A 14,277-nucleotide genomic window follows, 5' to 3' on the forward strand; every position below is an offset into this window, starting at 1 on the left:
AAATCTGCCGTCATCACCCCTCTCCTCAAAAAACCAACCCTTGACCCCTCCGTCCTTGCAAACAACCACCCCACCTCCAACCTCCCTTTCCTCTCCAAAGTCCTTGAATTTGTTGTTGCCTCCCAAATCCGTGCCCATCTTTCCCGCAATTCCATGTTTGAATCCCTCCAATCAGGTTTCCGTCCTTGCCACAGTACCGAAACGGCTCTCATCAAAGTCACAACTGACATCCTTTGTGACTGTGACAAAGGTAAACTATCCTTTCTCGACCTGTCTGCAGCCTTTGACACGGTTGACCACTCCATCCTCCTCCAATGCCTCTCCACCGTTGTCCAGCTGGGTGGGACTGCACTCGCCTGGTTCCATTCTTATTTATCTAATCGTAGCCAGTTTCTCATCCCGCTCCTACATCGTTACCTCTGGTGTCCCCCAAGGATCTATCCTTAGCCCCTCCTATTTCTCATCTACATGTTGCCCCTTGGTGACATCATCCGGAAACACAGCATCAGTTTCCACATGTACGCTGACAACACCCAGCTCTACCTCACTACCACTTCTCTCGACCCCTCCACAGTCTCTAAATTGTCAGACTGCTTGTCCGACATACAGTTCTGGATGAGCTGAAATTTTCTCTAATTAAATATTGGGAAGACCGAAGCCATTGTTTTCGGTCCCTGCCACAAACTCTGTTCCCTCGCCATTGACTCCATCCCTCTCCCTAACATCTGTCTGAGGCTGAACCACTCTGTTCGCAACCTTGGTGTCAAATTAGCTTCCGACCACATATCCGCAGCATAACTAAGACCGCATATTTCCACCTCCGTAACATCGCCCGTCTCCGCCATTGCCTCAGCTCATCCGCTGCTGAAACCCTCATCCATACCTTTGTTACCTCTAGACTTGACTATTCCAACACACTCCTGGCTGGCCTCCCACATTCTATCCTACGTAAACGTGAGGTGATCCAAAACTCGGCTGCCCGTGTCCTAACTCGCACCAAGTCCCATTCACCCATCACCCCTGTGCTCGCTGACCTACATTGGCTCCTGGTTAAGCTACGCCTCGATTTCAAAATTCTCATAATTGTTTTCAAATCCCTCCGTGGCAATGATACTTTGAGAAAAGTTACCACAAAAAATAAGTTTTGTATCCCAGATTTCCCTCCCCTCCTCCTCTCTGAAAAACGTCAAGCCCTGCTGGGGATCGGGTCAGTGGGCACCAGGCGGCCTCCAGCACCTTCCCAAAGTGGTCATTCTTCGTGTGCAAGCCTGGATAGTGAATGTCAGCCGGGTTTCTACCGCAGGTGTAGTACAGTCGAGCCCAATGCCTCGCCCAATATCCACACTTTGCAGCAGAGCTCATTCGACAGTATTCAGCAGCAAGAAACGTGGCTGAGTTCCCCCTCTCTAACCCAGAGAGATCGAGACCTATTCTGGTGCTGCAACAACCACCCTGACTGAGTTTGGTGAGCTTAGAATCGTATAGTGCAGAAAGGGGCCATTCGGCCCTTCGTGCCTGCAGTGGCTCTTTGAAAGAGCTCTCCAATTAGACCCACTCCCTGCTCTTTCCCCATAGCCCTGCAAATTGTTCCTTTTTAAGTATGTAGCCAATTCCCTTTTGAAAGCTTCCACCATCCATTCAGGCAGCGCATTCCAGATCATAATAACTCGCTGCATAAATGTAATTCTCCTCACCTCCCCTCTGGCTCTTTTGCCAATTATTTTAAATCTGTGTCCTCAGGTTACCGACCCTCCTGCCAGTGGAAACAGTTTCTCCTCATCTACTCTCTCAAAACCCTTCATAATTTCGATCACCTCTATTAGCTCTCCCCTTTATCTTCTCTGCTCTAAGGAGAACAGCCCCCAGCTTCTCCAGTCTCTCCACAGACCAGAGGCTGAATTGGGAATGTACGGACCTGTAACACACTTCCTTTACCAACTCAGGTCTTCAATGAAGCCAGAAAGCTGCCTTTACAATGTTTTACTTTTTTTGTAACACAGAACCACCGCACAATACCTGACAGGAATCCTTCTTCCCCTCGGCGTAGCCAGCACACAGCATTCTGGGAGTAATGGAGTAGGAATACACTTTATTGCAAGTAGACTGATCAACCAGTTTGACGTCTACTTTCTGAAGAACATTTGCAGCGGAACCTAAAAGGAATGAATAAACGAATGAATGGTCACCTTTGATTCCTTCCACACTTATTGTTCAGTACAGGCTCCCGTCTCCCCTGTGTTTGCAGTGATCCTACATCACGGCCAGTGCCATAATGATCAAAAAAGTTATGAATCAGGAACATAGGAGCAGGAGCAGGCCATTCAACCCCTCGAGCCTGCTCTGCTGTTCAATTCAATCAGATCAGGGCTGATCTGTAAAACAAACTATCCGGTCGTTATCACGTTGCTGTTTGTGGGTTAGCTGCTGCGTTTCCTACATTAAAACAGTGACCACTTATCAAAAAGTGCTCCATTGGCTGTAAAGCGCTTTGGGATGTCCTGAGGTCGTGAAAAGCGCTATACAAATGCAAGTTCTTTCTTATTTTGTTTAATTCTAGCCCATGTGAATTCAACATAGCCAGATACTTGCATTGGAGGCAGTTCAGAGAAGGTTCACCAGGTTGATTCCTGGGATGAAGGGGTTGACGTATGACGAAAGGTTGAGCAGGTTGGGCCTATACTCAATGGAGTTTAGAAGAATGAGAGGGGATCTTATTGAAACATTGTTGCCTCACAGCGCCAGGGACCCGGGTTCGAATCCGGCCTCGGGTGACTGTCTGTGTGGAGTTTGCACATTCTCCCCGTGTTTGCGTGGGTTTCCTCCGGGTGCTCCGGTTTCCTCCCACAGTCCAAAGATGTGCGGGTTAGGTTGATTGGCTATGATAAATGGACCCTTAGTGTTAGGGGGATTAAATACGTGGGGTTACGGGGATAGGGTGGGATATGTGTTGATGTAGGGGTTACGGGGATCGGGTGGGATATGTGTCGGTGCAGGCTCGATGGGCCGAAATGGCCTCTATCTGCACTGTGGGGTTTCTGTGATTCTGTGATTCTGAGGGGGATTGACAGGGTGGATGCTGAGAGGATGTTTCCCCTCATGGGGGAATCGAGAACTAAGGGGCAAAGCTTCAGGATAAGGGGTCGCCTATTTAAGACGGCGATGAGGAGGAATTCCTTCTCTCAGAGGGTCGTGAATCTTTGGAATTCTCTACCCCAGCGAGCAGTGGAGGCGGAGTCAGTGAATATATTCAAGGCGGAGATTGACAGACATTTGAACTCCAAGAGAGTCAAGGGGTGTGGGGAGCGGGCGGGAAAGTGGAGTTGAGGCCAAGATTGGATCAGCCATGTTCTTATTGAATGGCGGAGCAGGCTCGAGGGGCCGATTGGCCGACTGCTGCTCCTGTTTCTTATGTTCTTATATGTGAAGGGCACTAATGAAGTAACACTGCGCGAGTGCAGGACTGAGTGAAAATGGGATATGCAGAGCCAGGGCCCGTTATAGACTTGGGCCTGTCTGACTTGTCCTAATTATTTTGCACCCACTGCCAACCCCTTCCTTTTTACTCGGAGGTCACGTCTTTGCAAGCTGGCCTTACAGTGAGTGTAGCCCGATAGATACTGGAGCAGTTATACTGACAGCGCACAATCCATTGGGGGGGGGGGGGCGGCAGTTTCAATGGAGTAGGAAGTGGCGCACAAAGCTAAGGCTGCAGTGAAGGTCTGGCCTCCAGTGTCACTTACCATCTTCCTCGGTTAGTCCCCAGCCTGTGACCCAACATACTTTGTCTGTTTCGAAGATGTGCGTCTTGGCGGGCAGGCAGATGGGATACGAGGATGGCACTATGGGTACAGGCTGGTCTAACTGGAGCAGAGCAATGTCATAGTCAAAGGTGTTCTGGTCATAGTATGGGTGAGAGATGATTTTTAACACCTTGAAGGTGAGCTCATTTTTGCTGATGACGTTTAGCTTGAACTTGCCGAGGTAGACGGTCCAAGAACCTGGTGGGGCATAACTGTAAGGAAACACGGAAAGTAATTTTAAATTATGACGGGTCCTGAAAATCCACAGGCCTTTAGTCCCGGCCTGAATGCCAGGACCTCACGAAGTAGTACGGTGTAGGGCGCAACTTATGTCCATAAAATTAGGAAGGCAAATGACATGTTGGCCTTTATTGCAAGGGGGTTGGAGTATAAGAGTGAGGAAACCTTACTACAATTGTACAGGGCTTTGGTGAGACCACACCTGGAGTACTATGCACAGTTTTGGTCTCCTTATCTGAGGAAGGGTATACATAGATACATAGATACATAGAAGATAGGAGCAGGAGTAGGCCATTCGGCCCTTCGAGCCTGCTCCGCCATTCAATGAGATCATGGCTGATCATCCAAATTCAGTACCCAGTCCCTGCTTTCTCCCCATATCCCTTGATCCCTTTAGCCTTAAGAAATATATCCAACTCTTTCTTGAATATACTTAATGAACTGGCCTCCACCGCCCTCTGTGGCAGAGAATTCCACAGGTTCACCACTCTCTGGGTGAAGAAATTCCTCCTCATTTCAGTCCTAAATGGCTTACCCCTTATCCTTAGACTATGACCCCTGGTTCTGGACTCCCCGGCCATCAGAAACATCCTTCCTGCATCTAGTCTGTCCAGGCCTGACAGAATTTTATAGGTTTCGATGAGATCCCCTCTCAATCTTCTAAACTCCAGTGAGTATAAGCCCAATCGACCCAATCTCTCCTCATACGTCATTCCTGCCATCCCAGGTATCAGCCTGGTGAATCTTCGCTGCACTCCTTCCATGGCAAGAACGTCCTTCCTCAGGTAAGGCGACCAAAACTGCACACAATACTCAAGGTGTGGTCTCACCAAGGCCCTGTACAACTGTAGCAAGACATCCTTGTTCTTGTACTCGAACCCTCTTGCTACGAAGGCCAACATACCATTTGCCTTCTTAACCGCCTGCTGCACCTGCATGCTTACCTTCAGCGACTGGTGTACAAGAACACCCAGGTCTCTTTGCACTTCCCCTTCTCCCAAACTATTACCATTCAAATAATAATCTGCCTTCCTGTTTTTGCCACCAAAGTGGATAACCTCACATTTATCCACATTATAGTGCATTTGCCATGTTTCTGCCCAATCACCCAACCTGTCCAAATCGTGCTGGAGTTTCACGACATCCTCCTCACAGCATACCCTCCCCCCCAGCTTTGTGTCGTCTGCAAATTTGGAGATATTACATCCAATTCCCTCGTCCAGATCATTAATATATATTGTGAACAGCTGGGGTCCTAGGACCGATCCTTGCGGTACCCCACTAGTCACTGCCTGCCACTCGGAAAACGACCCGTTTATTCCAACTCTTTGCTTTCTGTCCGCCAACCAGTTCTCTATCCAAGTCAATACCTTGCCCCCAATCCCATGTGCCTTAATTTTGCACGCTAATCTCTTATGCGGGACCTTATCGAAAGCCTTCTGAAAGTCCAAATACACCACATCCACTGGTTCTCCCTTATCTATTTTACCAGTTACATCCTCAAAAAATTCCAGTAGATTAGTCAAGCATGATTTACCTTTTGTAAATCCATGTTGACTTTGTCCGATCCAGTCACTGCTTTCCAAGTGCTCTGCTATTACATCTTTTATAATGGACTCTAGCATTTTCCCCACTACCGATGTCAAGCTTACCGGTCTATAATTCCCCACCTTTTCTCTACCACCTTTTTTGAATAGTGGGGTAACATTAGCTACCCGCCAATCCATGGGTACCGTTCCAGAGTCTATCGAGTTCTCTTGCCTTGGAGTCTATACTTGCCTTGGAGGCGGTGCAATGAAGGTTCACTATATTGATTCCTGGGATGAGTGGGTTGTCCGAATGAGGAGAGATTGAGCAGATTGGGCCTATACTCTCTGGAGTTTAGAAGAATGAGAGGTGATCTCATTGAAACATAGAAGATTCTGAGGGGGATTGACAGGGTAGATGCTGAGAGGTTGTTTCCCCCTGGCTGGAGAGTCTAGACCTAGGAGTCACAGTCTCAGGATAAGGGGTTGGCCATTTAGGACTGAGATGAGGAGGAATTTCTTCACTCAGAGGGCGGTGAATCTTTGGAATTCTCCACCCCAGAGGGCTGTGGATGCTGAGTCGTTGAGTATATTCAAGGCCGAGATCGATAGAATGTGACAAGGATTGAAGAATTAACACCAGTCGTATAAACAATCTTTTCAACAATTTGACATTTTTTTTGTACCTACCTGCTAGTGAAACAGTGAGCTGCAGAGAGCACCCAGTGCTCATTGATGAGCATACCTCCGCAAATATGCTGGGAGCTAACTTGTAGACTGGCCTGCCATGGCCACTCGCCCGCGGTGGAATTGGTTCCACCCACGATTCTGTTCGTGGAGGTCTGCAAGCCACAATCTAAAAGAAGAACAGGCAACTCGTTAATCAGAAGAGTCCTGGTTTACAGCGTGTTAGGAGCTAGAGCAGGCCAGCAGACCTCACTCGTTGGTGCTGGATTTGAGACTGGCCCAGAGCGACGAGGCACAAGTCTCCCATTTTATTTCTTTATTTATTTTGAGTAGGCGGAAGGATCTAGAACAGAGTGCGTTTGGAGCAGCCTCGATCCAGCCCCTCGGACACGAGTCCACCTACAACCCCCCCTGCCCTCAACTTGGCAGAAACTGGCAGTCTCACTCAGAGATGCCTTACGATGACTTGTGCAAGAGATGGAAATATCACACTGGTGCAGTTGCTCTTGTTGGGTTAAGGCACACTGTTGAGCCAGTGCAGAGGGAGCAATGTTTGCTGAGGGCAGGGGGGGAAGGGAGAGGGTGGGTGGGCGGTGCTTGATGTTTACAGGGTTGCCCAACGTGACATCAACTTACACAAAAAGAAAATACTGCGGATGCTGGAAATCTGAAATAAAAACAGAAAATGCTGGAGATACTCAGCAGGTCAGGCAGTATCTGTGAAGAGAGAAACAGTTAACGTTTTAGGTTCTGACGAAAGGTCATCGACCTGAAACGTTAACTCTGTTTCTCTCTTCACAGATACTGCCTGACCTGCTGAGTACCTCCAGCATTTTCTGTTTTTAGTTGTGACATCAACTTAGATGAGGACCAAATTCACTTTCCCAAAATAAGACCCTTCTCGTTTATTATTGCTAAACCACAGCATAAACATTCTGGCCCCCAAAAACGCACAAAGTGCCCGGTGAGCTCCTGCCACAGCCCCCGGGGGGAGGCTGGGCTTGGGGCCCAGATATGCTTCTTTTGGGAGTTTCTGGGATGAGAGGGTGGAGGGAGGGGGGTGGCCTTGTCTGGGGCAGAATCTCCGTCTGTCCCAAACATGGTCCGCCACATCAACTGGGTTGGGACCGGGGGTGGAAGGACTCCCTTATGCTGGGAGTTCCTGCGTCCCTGGCCTCAGCGGGACCCAGTGTAAGTGTCGATGGAGGCCAGTACTCCCAGTGAGATTCAGCCTCCGAAGAGAAGCAGCCTGACACCATTTGAGAAAGGATGAATTTTTAATTAAAAATAAATAAATGATTAGCCTCTTTTTAAAGGGGCTGCAAAGGCCAACCCATTGTTTTCCGGAGGGGAAGCGGACGGGCAATTTCCACCCACCCTCCTCTCTCACCCCCTGCCCTCTCCTCTCCCACCGCATGCCAGGAAGGCGCTGGAGTTTCTAGCTGGGGACTGAGAGGCAGATGGAGGGTGTGAGTGCCTAACTCACAGTGGCCCATGGAAAGGACCCACCCTCCCGCTGACTCTGGGTACTTTGGTAGGGTTGGCGCTGAAAGTCATCAGTGGGCATGATCCTGGCACATCAGGACCCCACGCAAAATTTGCGGCCTCCAAGCCCCCTTTTATATCAGGTCGAGATCAGATAATTCAACATTATTCCATTTGTGATCCAGATTGGCCTCAACCAGATTGTGGACTCAAGTGCCCGTCACCCAGACTCTGCCAGTGGCTCAGTGGGCACATCGATGGCATGTTGGGGTACAGAGTTTTACTACCAGCTAGGTCCCAGGTGTGATCACTGGCCAATACTGAGTTAACTGAACTTAGCTGTGTTGCCAGTGGCTTCGACAGCACCTCCCAAACAAAGGGCAGCAGACGCACGGGAACACCACCACGTCCCAGTTCCCCTCCGAGGCACACGCATCATCCGGACTTGGACACCATACAATCCTAGAAATTTACAGCACAGAAGGAGGCCATTCGGCCCATCTTGTCCGCACCGGCCGACAAAGAGCTATCCAGCCTAATCCCACTTTCCAGCTCTTGGTCCGTAGCCCTGTAGGTTACGGCACTTCAAGTGCATATCCAGGTACTTCTTAAATGTGATGAGGGTCTCTGCCTCTACCACCCTTTCAGGCAGTGAGTTCCAGACCCCCACCACCCTCTGGGTGAAAAGATTTCTCCTCAAATCCCCTCTAAACCTCCGACCAATTACTTTAAATCTATGCCCCCTGGCTATCGACCCCTCTGCTAAGGGAAATAGGTCCTTCCTATCCACTCTGTCTAGGCCCCTCATAATTTTATACACCTCAATAAGGTCTCCCCTCAGCTTCCTCTATTCCAAAGAAAACAACCCCAGCCTATCCAATCTTTCCTCTTAGCTAAAATTCCCCAGCCCAGGCAACATCTTTGTAAATCTCCTCTGCACCCTCTCTAGCGGAATCACATCCTTCCTGTAATGTGGTGACCAGAACTGCACGCAGTACTCCAGCTGCGGCCTAACTAGTATATTTTATATAGTTTAAGCATAACCTCCCTGCTCTTATATTCTACGCCTCAGCTAATAAAGGCAAGTTTCCCGTATGCCTTCTTAACCACCTTATCTACCTGTCCTGCTACCTTCAGGGATCTGTGGACATGCACTCCCTCTGATCCTCTACACTACTCAGTGTCCTACCATTTATAGTGTATTCCCTTGCCTTGTTAGCCCTCCCCAAATGCATTACCTCACACTTCTCCGGATATATGTCGGCCATTCCTTCATGGTCGCTGGGTCAAATTCCTGGAACTCCCTACCAATGTTCCCTGTAGGCTGCGTGGCCTCGTGGCCGCACAGTGCTCCAGGGAACCCGCGCAGCCAGCTTTTCAATAGAAAAGCTGTGCATGTGCCGTATTTTGAATGGCCCACGCATCCCCTTAAAGGGGCCGCGCAGGGTCAAACAATATTAGAAGGAACATTGCTCCCTCCCTAGCAGCACTGTGGGAGCACCTTCACCACATGGACTGCAGCGGTTCAAGAAGGCGGCTCACCACCACCACCTCAAGGACAATTAGGGATGGCCAATAAATGCCGGCCTCGCCAGCGATGCCCACATCCCCAGAATGCATTAAAAATAAGTGGGTGACAGAGGGGAAAATTAATCAGAAGCGACAATCCTTGCTGTTATCTAGTGACTTCGCTGGAATGTGCGGGCTGGCCGTGGGGAAGGATCAGTTCAGCCCTGGTGGTTCTCCATGTCGAATATCCCGCTGACTGTCACTGCTTGGGCTCGCACGAGGCGCGGATGGGCTGCTAACTGTGGGACCATCCAGGAGAGGAGGAGTAAGAGAAGGTAACGGGGTCAAAAAAAAAGGTCCCCACACTTGGACTGCACGAGCCAGTTGCCAGGGCGGCAACAGAAGGGGGCGATTTTGCCAGCCCTGGGGAGGCGGGACTGCGGGGAAAATGGCAGAATCTGGGGGCGGGTACCTTTCCCGCCCCCAACCCGCCTCCGTGCCAACTTCCCAGGAGGCGGGCACCCGACCCACACTGGGAGCCGCCTCCTCAAGGCGGGAAGGGGATTAGTGCCAATTAACTGCCTGTTAACAGGCAGTTTTTTGGAGTATCCCTATTTTCAGCCCTGAAGTGTGGGCTTCCTGACGGCTCCGAACCTTGCCAGGGTCAGCGAGGCGGGCCGTGGGTCTGCGGGGTCGAGATGTCCAGTGTGCAGGTGAGTGATGAGTGCAAGTGTGGAGAGGTAAGTGTGTGAGGTGAGTGTAAAGTGTTTGAATAAGAATGACTTAACTTTACTTCTTCCTGCAGGCTTCATCCCTTCAGGTCTCGGGAGTCCCGCATCTCACCGGCACAGAAAGCAGAATGGCTGCTGAGCTGTCAAAAGCTGCAGCCTCTGCTTTCTGCTCAGGAGAGATCTCTAAGTGAGCCTGAGTGGAAGGGCTCAACTTAGAGGGCAGATTGTCAGTGTTTGACAGCTTCACAGAGCCGTCTTCTGATTCTGATTCCACAATATCTGGGAAATGTCACCGAGTTCAGAATGCCTTAACATCTACACGTGAGATTTAGGCCTTTATTTTAGGGGCTGCTGTTGTGTCTTCAACCATCGGGCTCCATTAGCCAGCGAAGATTACTTCATATTTTCGGTTCTACATCGGATATACGGCCCAGAAACAGGCCATTCGGCCCAACCAGTCCATGCCGGTGTTTATGCTCCACTCGAGCCTCCTCCCGTCTTTCCTCATCTAACTCTATCAATGTAACCCTCGATTCCCTTCTCCCTCATATGCTTATCTAGTCGCCCCTTAAATGCATCTATACTATTCGCTTCAACCACTCCCTGTGGTAGCGACTTCCACATTCTCACCACTCTCTGGGTAAAGAGGTTTCTCCTGAATTCCCTATTGGATTTCTTGGTGACTATCTTATCTTCATGGCCCCTAGTTTTGCTCTTCCCCACAAGTGGAAACATTCTCTCTGTATCCACTCTATCAAAACCTTTCATAATCTTAAAGACCTCTATTAGGTCACCCCTCAGCCTTCTCTTTTCAAGAGAAAGGAGACCCAGCCTGTTCATCCTTTCCAGAGATGTATACCCTCGCATTTCTGGTATCATCCTTGTAAATCTTCTCTGCACCCTCTCCAGGTTCTTACCACAATTTTTCTCGTCAGTTCCATCTTGACAATCTGACTCGTAGTCACACTGAGGGTTCGCTTTCTTCACACAGGAGCCATCGCTGCACTTATAGGTGAACAGGTCACACGGCACAGCTGCAGATGGAATACAGAATAACACACAATTATACAAAAACAACATTAAATCTCACAGCTGAACACACACACACACGCACACACACACAGGATATACACACACACACACACAGGATATACACACGCACACAGGATATACACACACGCACACAGGATATACACACACACACACACACAGGATATACACACGCACACAGGATATACACACGCACACAGGATATACACACACACACACACACAGGATACACACACACACACAGGATATACACACACACACACACACAGGATATACACACGCACACAGGATATACACACATGCACACAGGATATACACACACACACAGGATATACACACACACACACAGGATATACACACACACACAGGATATACACACGCACACAGGATATACACACACACACACACAGGATATACACACACACACACAGGATATACACACACACACACAGGATATACACACACACACACACAGGATATACACACACACACACAGGATATACACACGCACACAAATATACACACACGCACACACAGGATATACACACACACAGGATATACACACACACACACAGGATGTACACACATACAGGATATACACACACACACACACAGGATATACACACACACACACACACACAGGATATACACACACGCACACACAGGATATACACACACACACACAGGATATACACACACACACACACAGGATATACTCACACACACACAGGATATACTCACACACACACACAGGATATACACACACGCACACACAGGATATACACACACACGCACACACAGGATATACACACGCACGCAAATATACACACACGCACACACAGGATATACACACACACACACAGGATATACACACACACACACAGGATGTACACACACACACACACACACACAGGATATACACACACACACACACAGGATATACACACACACACACACACAGGATATACTCACACACACACACAGGATACACACACACACACACACACAGGATATACACACACACACAGGATATACACACACACACACACAGGATATACTCACACACACACACAGGATACACACACACACACACACACACAGGATATACACACACACACACACACAGGATATACACACACACACACAGGATATACACACACACACACAGGATATACTCACACACACAGGATATACTCACACACACACAGGATATACACACACACACACAGGATATACTCACACACACACACAGGATATACACACACACACAGGATATACTCACACACACACACAGGATATACTCACACACACAGGATATACACACACACACACACAGGATATACACACACACACACAGGATATACTCACACACACACACAGGATATACTCACACACACACAGGATATACACACACACACACAGGATATACTCACACACACACACAGGATATACACACACACACACACACAGGATATACTCACACACACACAGGATATACACACACACACAGGATATACTCACACACACACACAGGATATACTCACACACACACAGGATATACACACACACACACAGGATATACACACACCCACAGGATATACACACACACACAGGATATACACACACACACAGGATATACTCACACACACAGGATATACTCACACACACACACACAGGATATACACACACACACACACACAGGATATACTCACACACACACACACAGGATATACACACACACACACACAGGATACACACACAGGATATACACACACACACATATACAGGATATACACACACACACGGGATATACACACACACACACAGGATATACACACACACACACACAGGATATACACACACACACAGGATATACACACACACACACACACAGGATATACACACACACACACACAGGATATACACACACACACACACACACACACACAGGATATATGCCCACACACACACACAGGATATACACACACACACACACACACAGGATATACTCACACACACACACACACAGGATATACACACACACACACAGGATATACTCACACACACACACACAGGATATACACACACACACACAGGATATACACACACACACACACACACAGGATACACACACACACACACACAGGATATACACACACACACACAGGATATACTCACACACACACACACAGGATATACACACACACACACAGGATATACACACACACACACACAGGATACACACACACACACACACAGGATATACACACACACACACAGGATATACACACACACACACACACACACACAGGATATACACACACACACACACAGGATATACACACACACACACACAGGATATACTCACACACACGCACACAGGATATACACACACACACACACACAGGATATACACACACACACAGGATATACTGACACACACACACACAGGATATACACACACACACACAGGATATACACACACACACACAGGATATATACACACACACAGGATATACACACACACACACAGGATATACACACACACACACACAGGATATACACACACACACACACAGGATATACACACACACACAGGATATACACACACACACACACACAGGATATACACACACACACAAGGGATATACACACACACACAGGATATACACACACACACACAGGATATACACACACACACACACACACAGGATATACACACACACACAGGATATACTCACACACACACACACAGGATATACACACACACACACACAGGATATACTCACACACACACACAGGATATACACACACACACACACAGGATATATACACACACACACAGGATATACACACACACACACAGGATATACACACACACACACACACAGGATATACACACACACACAGGATATACTCACACACACACAGGATACTCACACACACACACAGGATATACACACACACACACACACAGGATATACACACACACACATAGGATATACACACACACAGGATATACACACACACACACACACAGGATATACTCACACACACACAGGATATACACACACACACACACACACAGGATATACTCACACACACACACAGGATATACACACACACACACAGGATATACTCACACACACACACAGGATATACACACACACACACACACAGGATATACACACACACACACATCAAAAAATAAATTGAGCAAAATGCATCAACCTGAGCTACAGGCTTGGC

General features: G+C 48.2%; 1 protein-coding gene across 1 annotated transcript in view; it reads right to left on the minus strand.

Moving 5' to 3' along the window:
- tmprss6 (transmembrane serine protease 6) overlaps window positions 1–14,277 on the minus strand; it is a 97,133-nt gene that overhangs the window by 8,869 nt on the left and 73,987 nt on the right. The window contains exons 14-17 of the mRNA XM_085969620.1: window positions 10,896–11,012; window positions 6,257–6,422; window positions 3,741–4,012; window positions 2,017–2,153 (exon numbers count right to left, since the gene is read on the minus strand). Of these exons, the coding sequence (XP_085825746.1) occupies window positions 2,017–2,153; window positions 3,741–4,012; window positions 6,257–6,422; window positions 10,896–11,012 (692 nt within the window). The remainder of the gene's footprint in view (window positions 1–2,016; window positions 2,154–3,740; window positions 4,013–6,256; window positions 6,423–10,895; window positions 11,013–14,277) is intronic.

The sequence above is a fragment of the Somniosus microcephalus genome, chromosome 28, assembly GCF_052327205.1.
Source record: "Somniosus microcephalus isolate GS21.2 chromosome 28, FLI_Smic_1.0, whole genome shotgun sequence".
In the NCBI taxonomy this organism is placed as follows: Eukaryota; Metazoa; Chordata; class Chondrichthyes; order Squaliformes; family Somniosidae; genus Somniosus; species Somniosus microcephalus.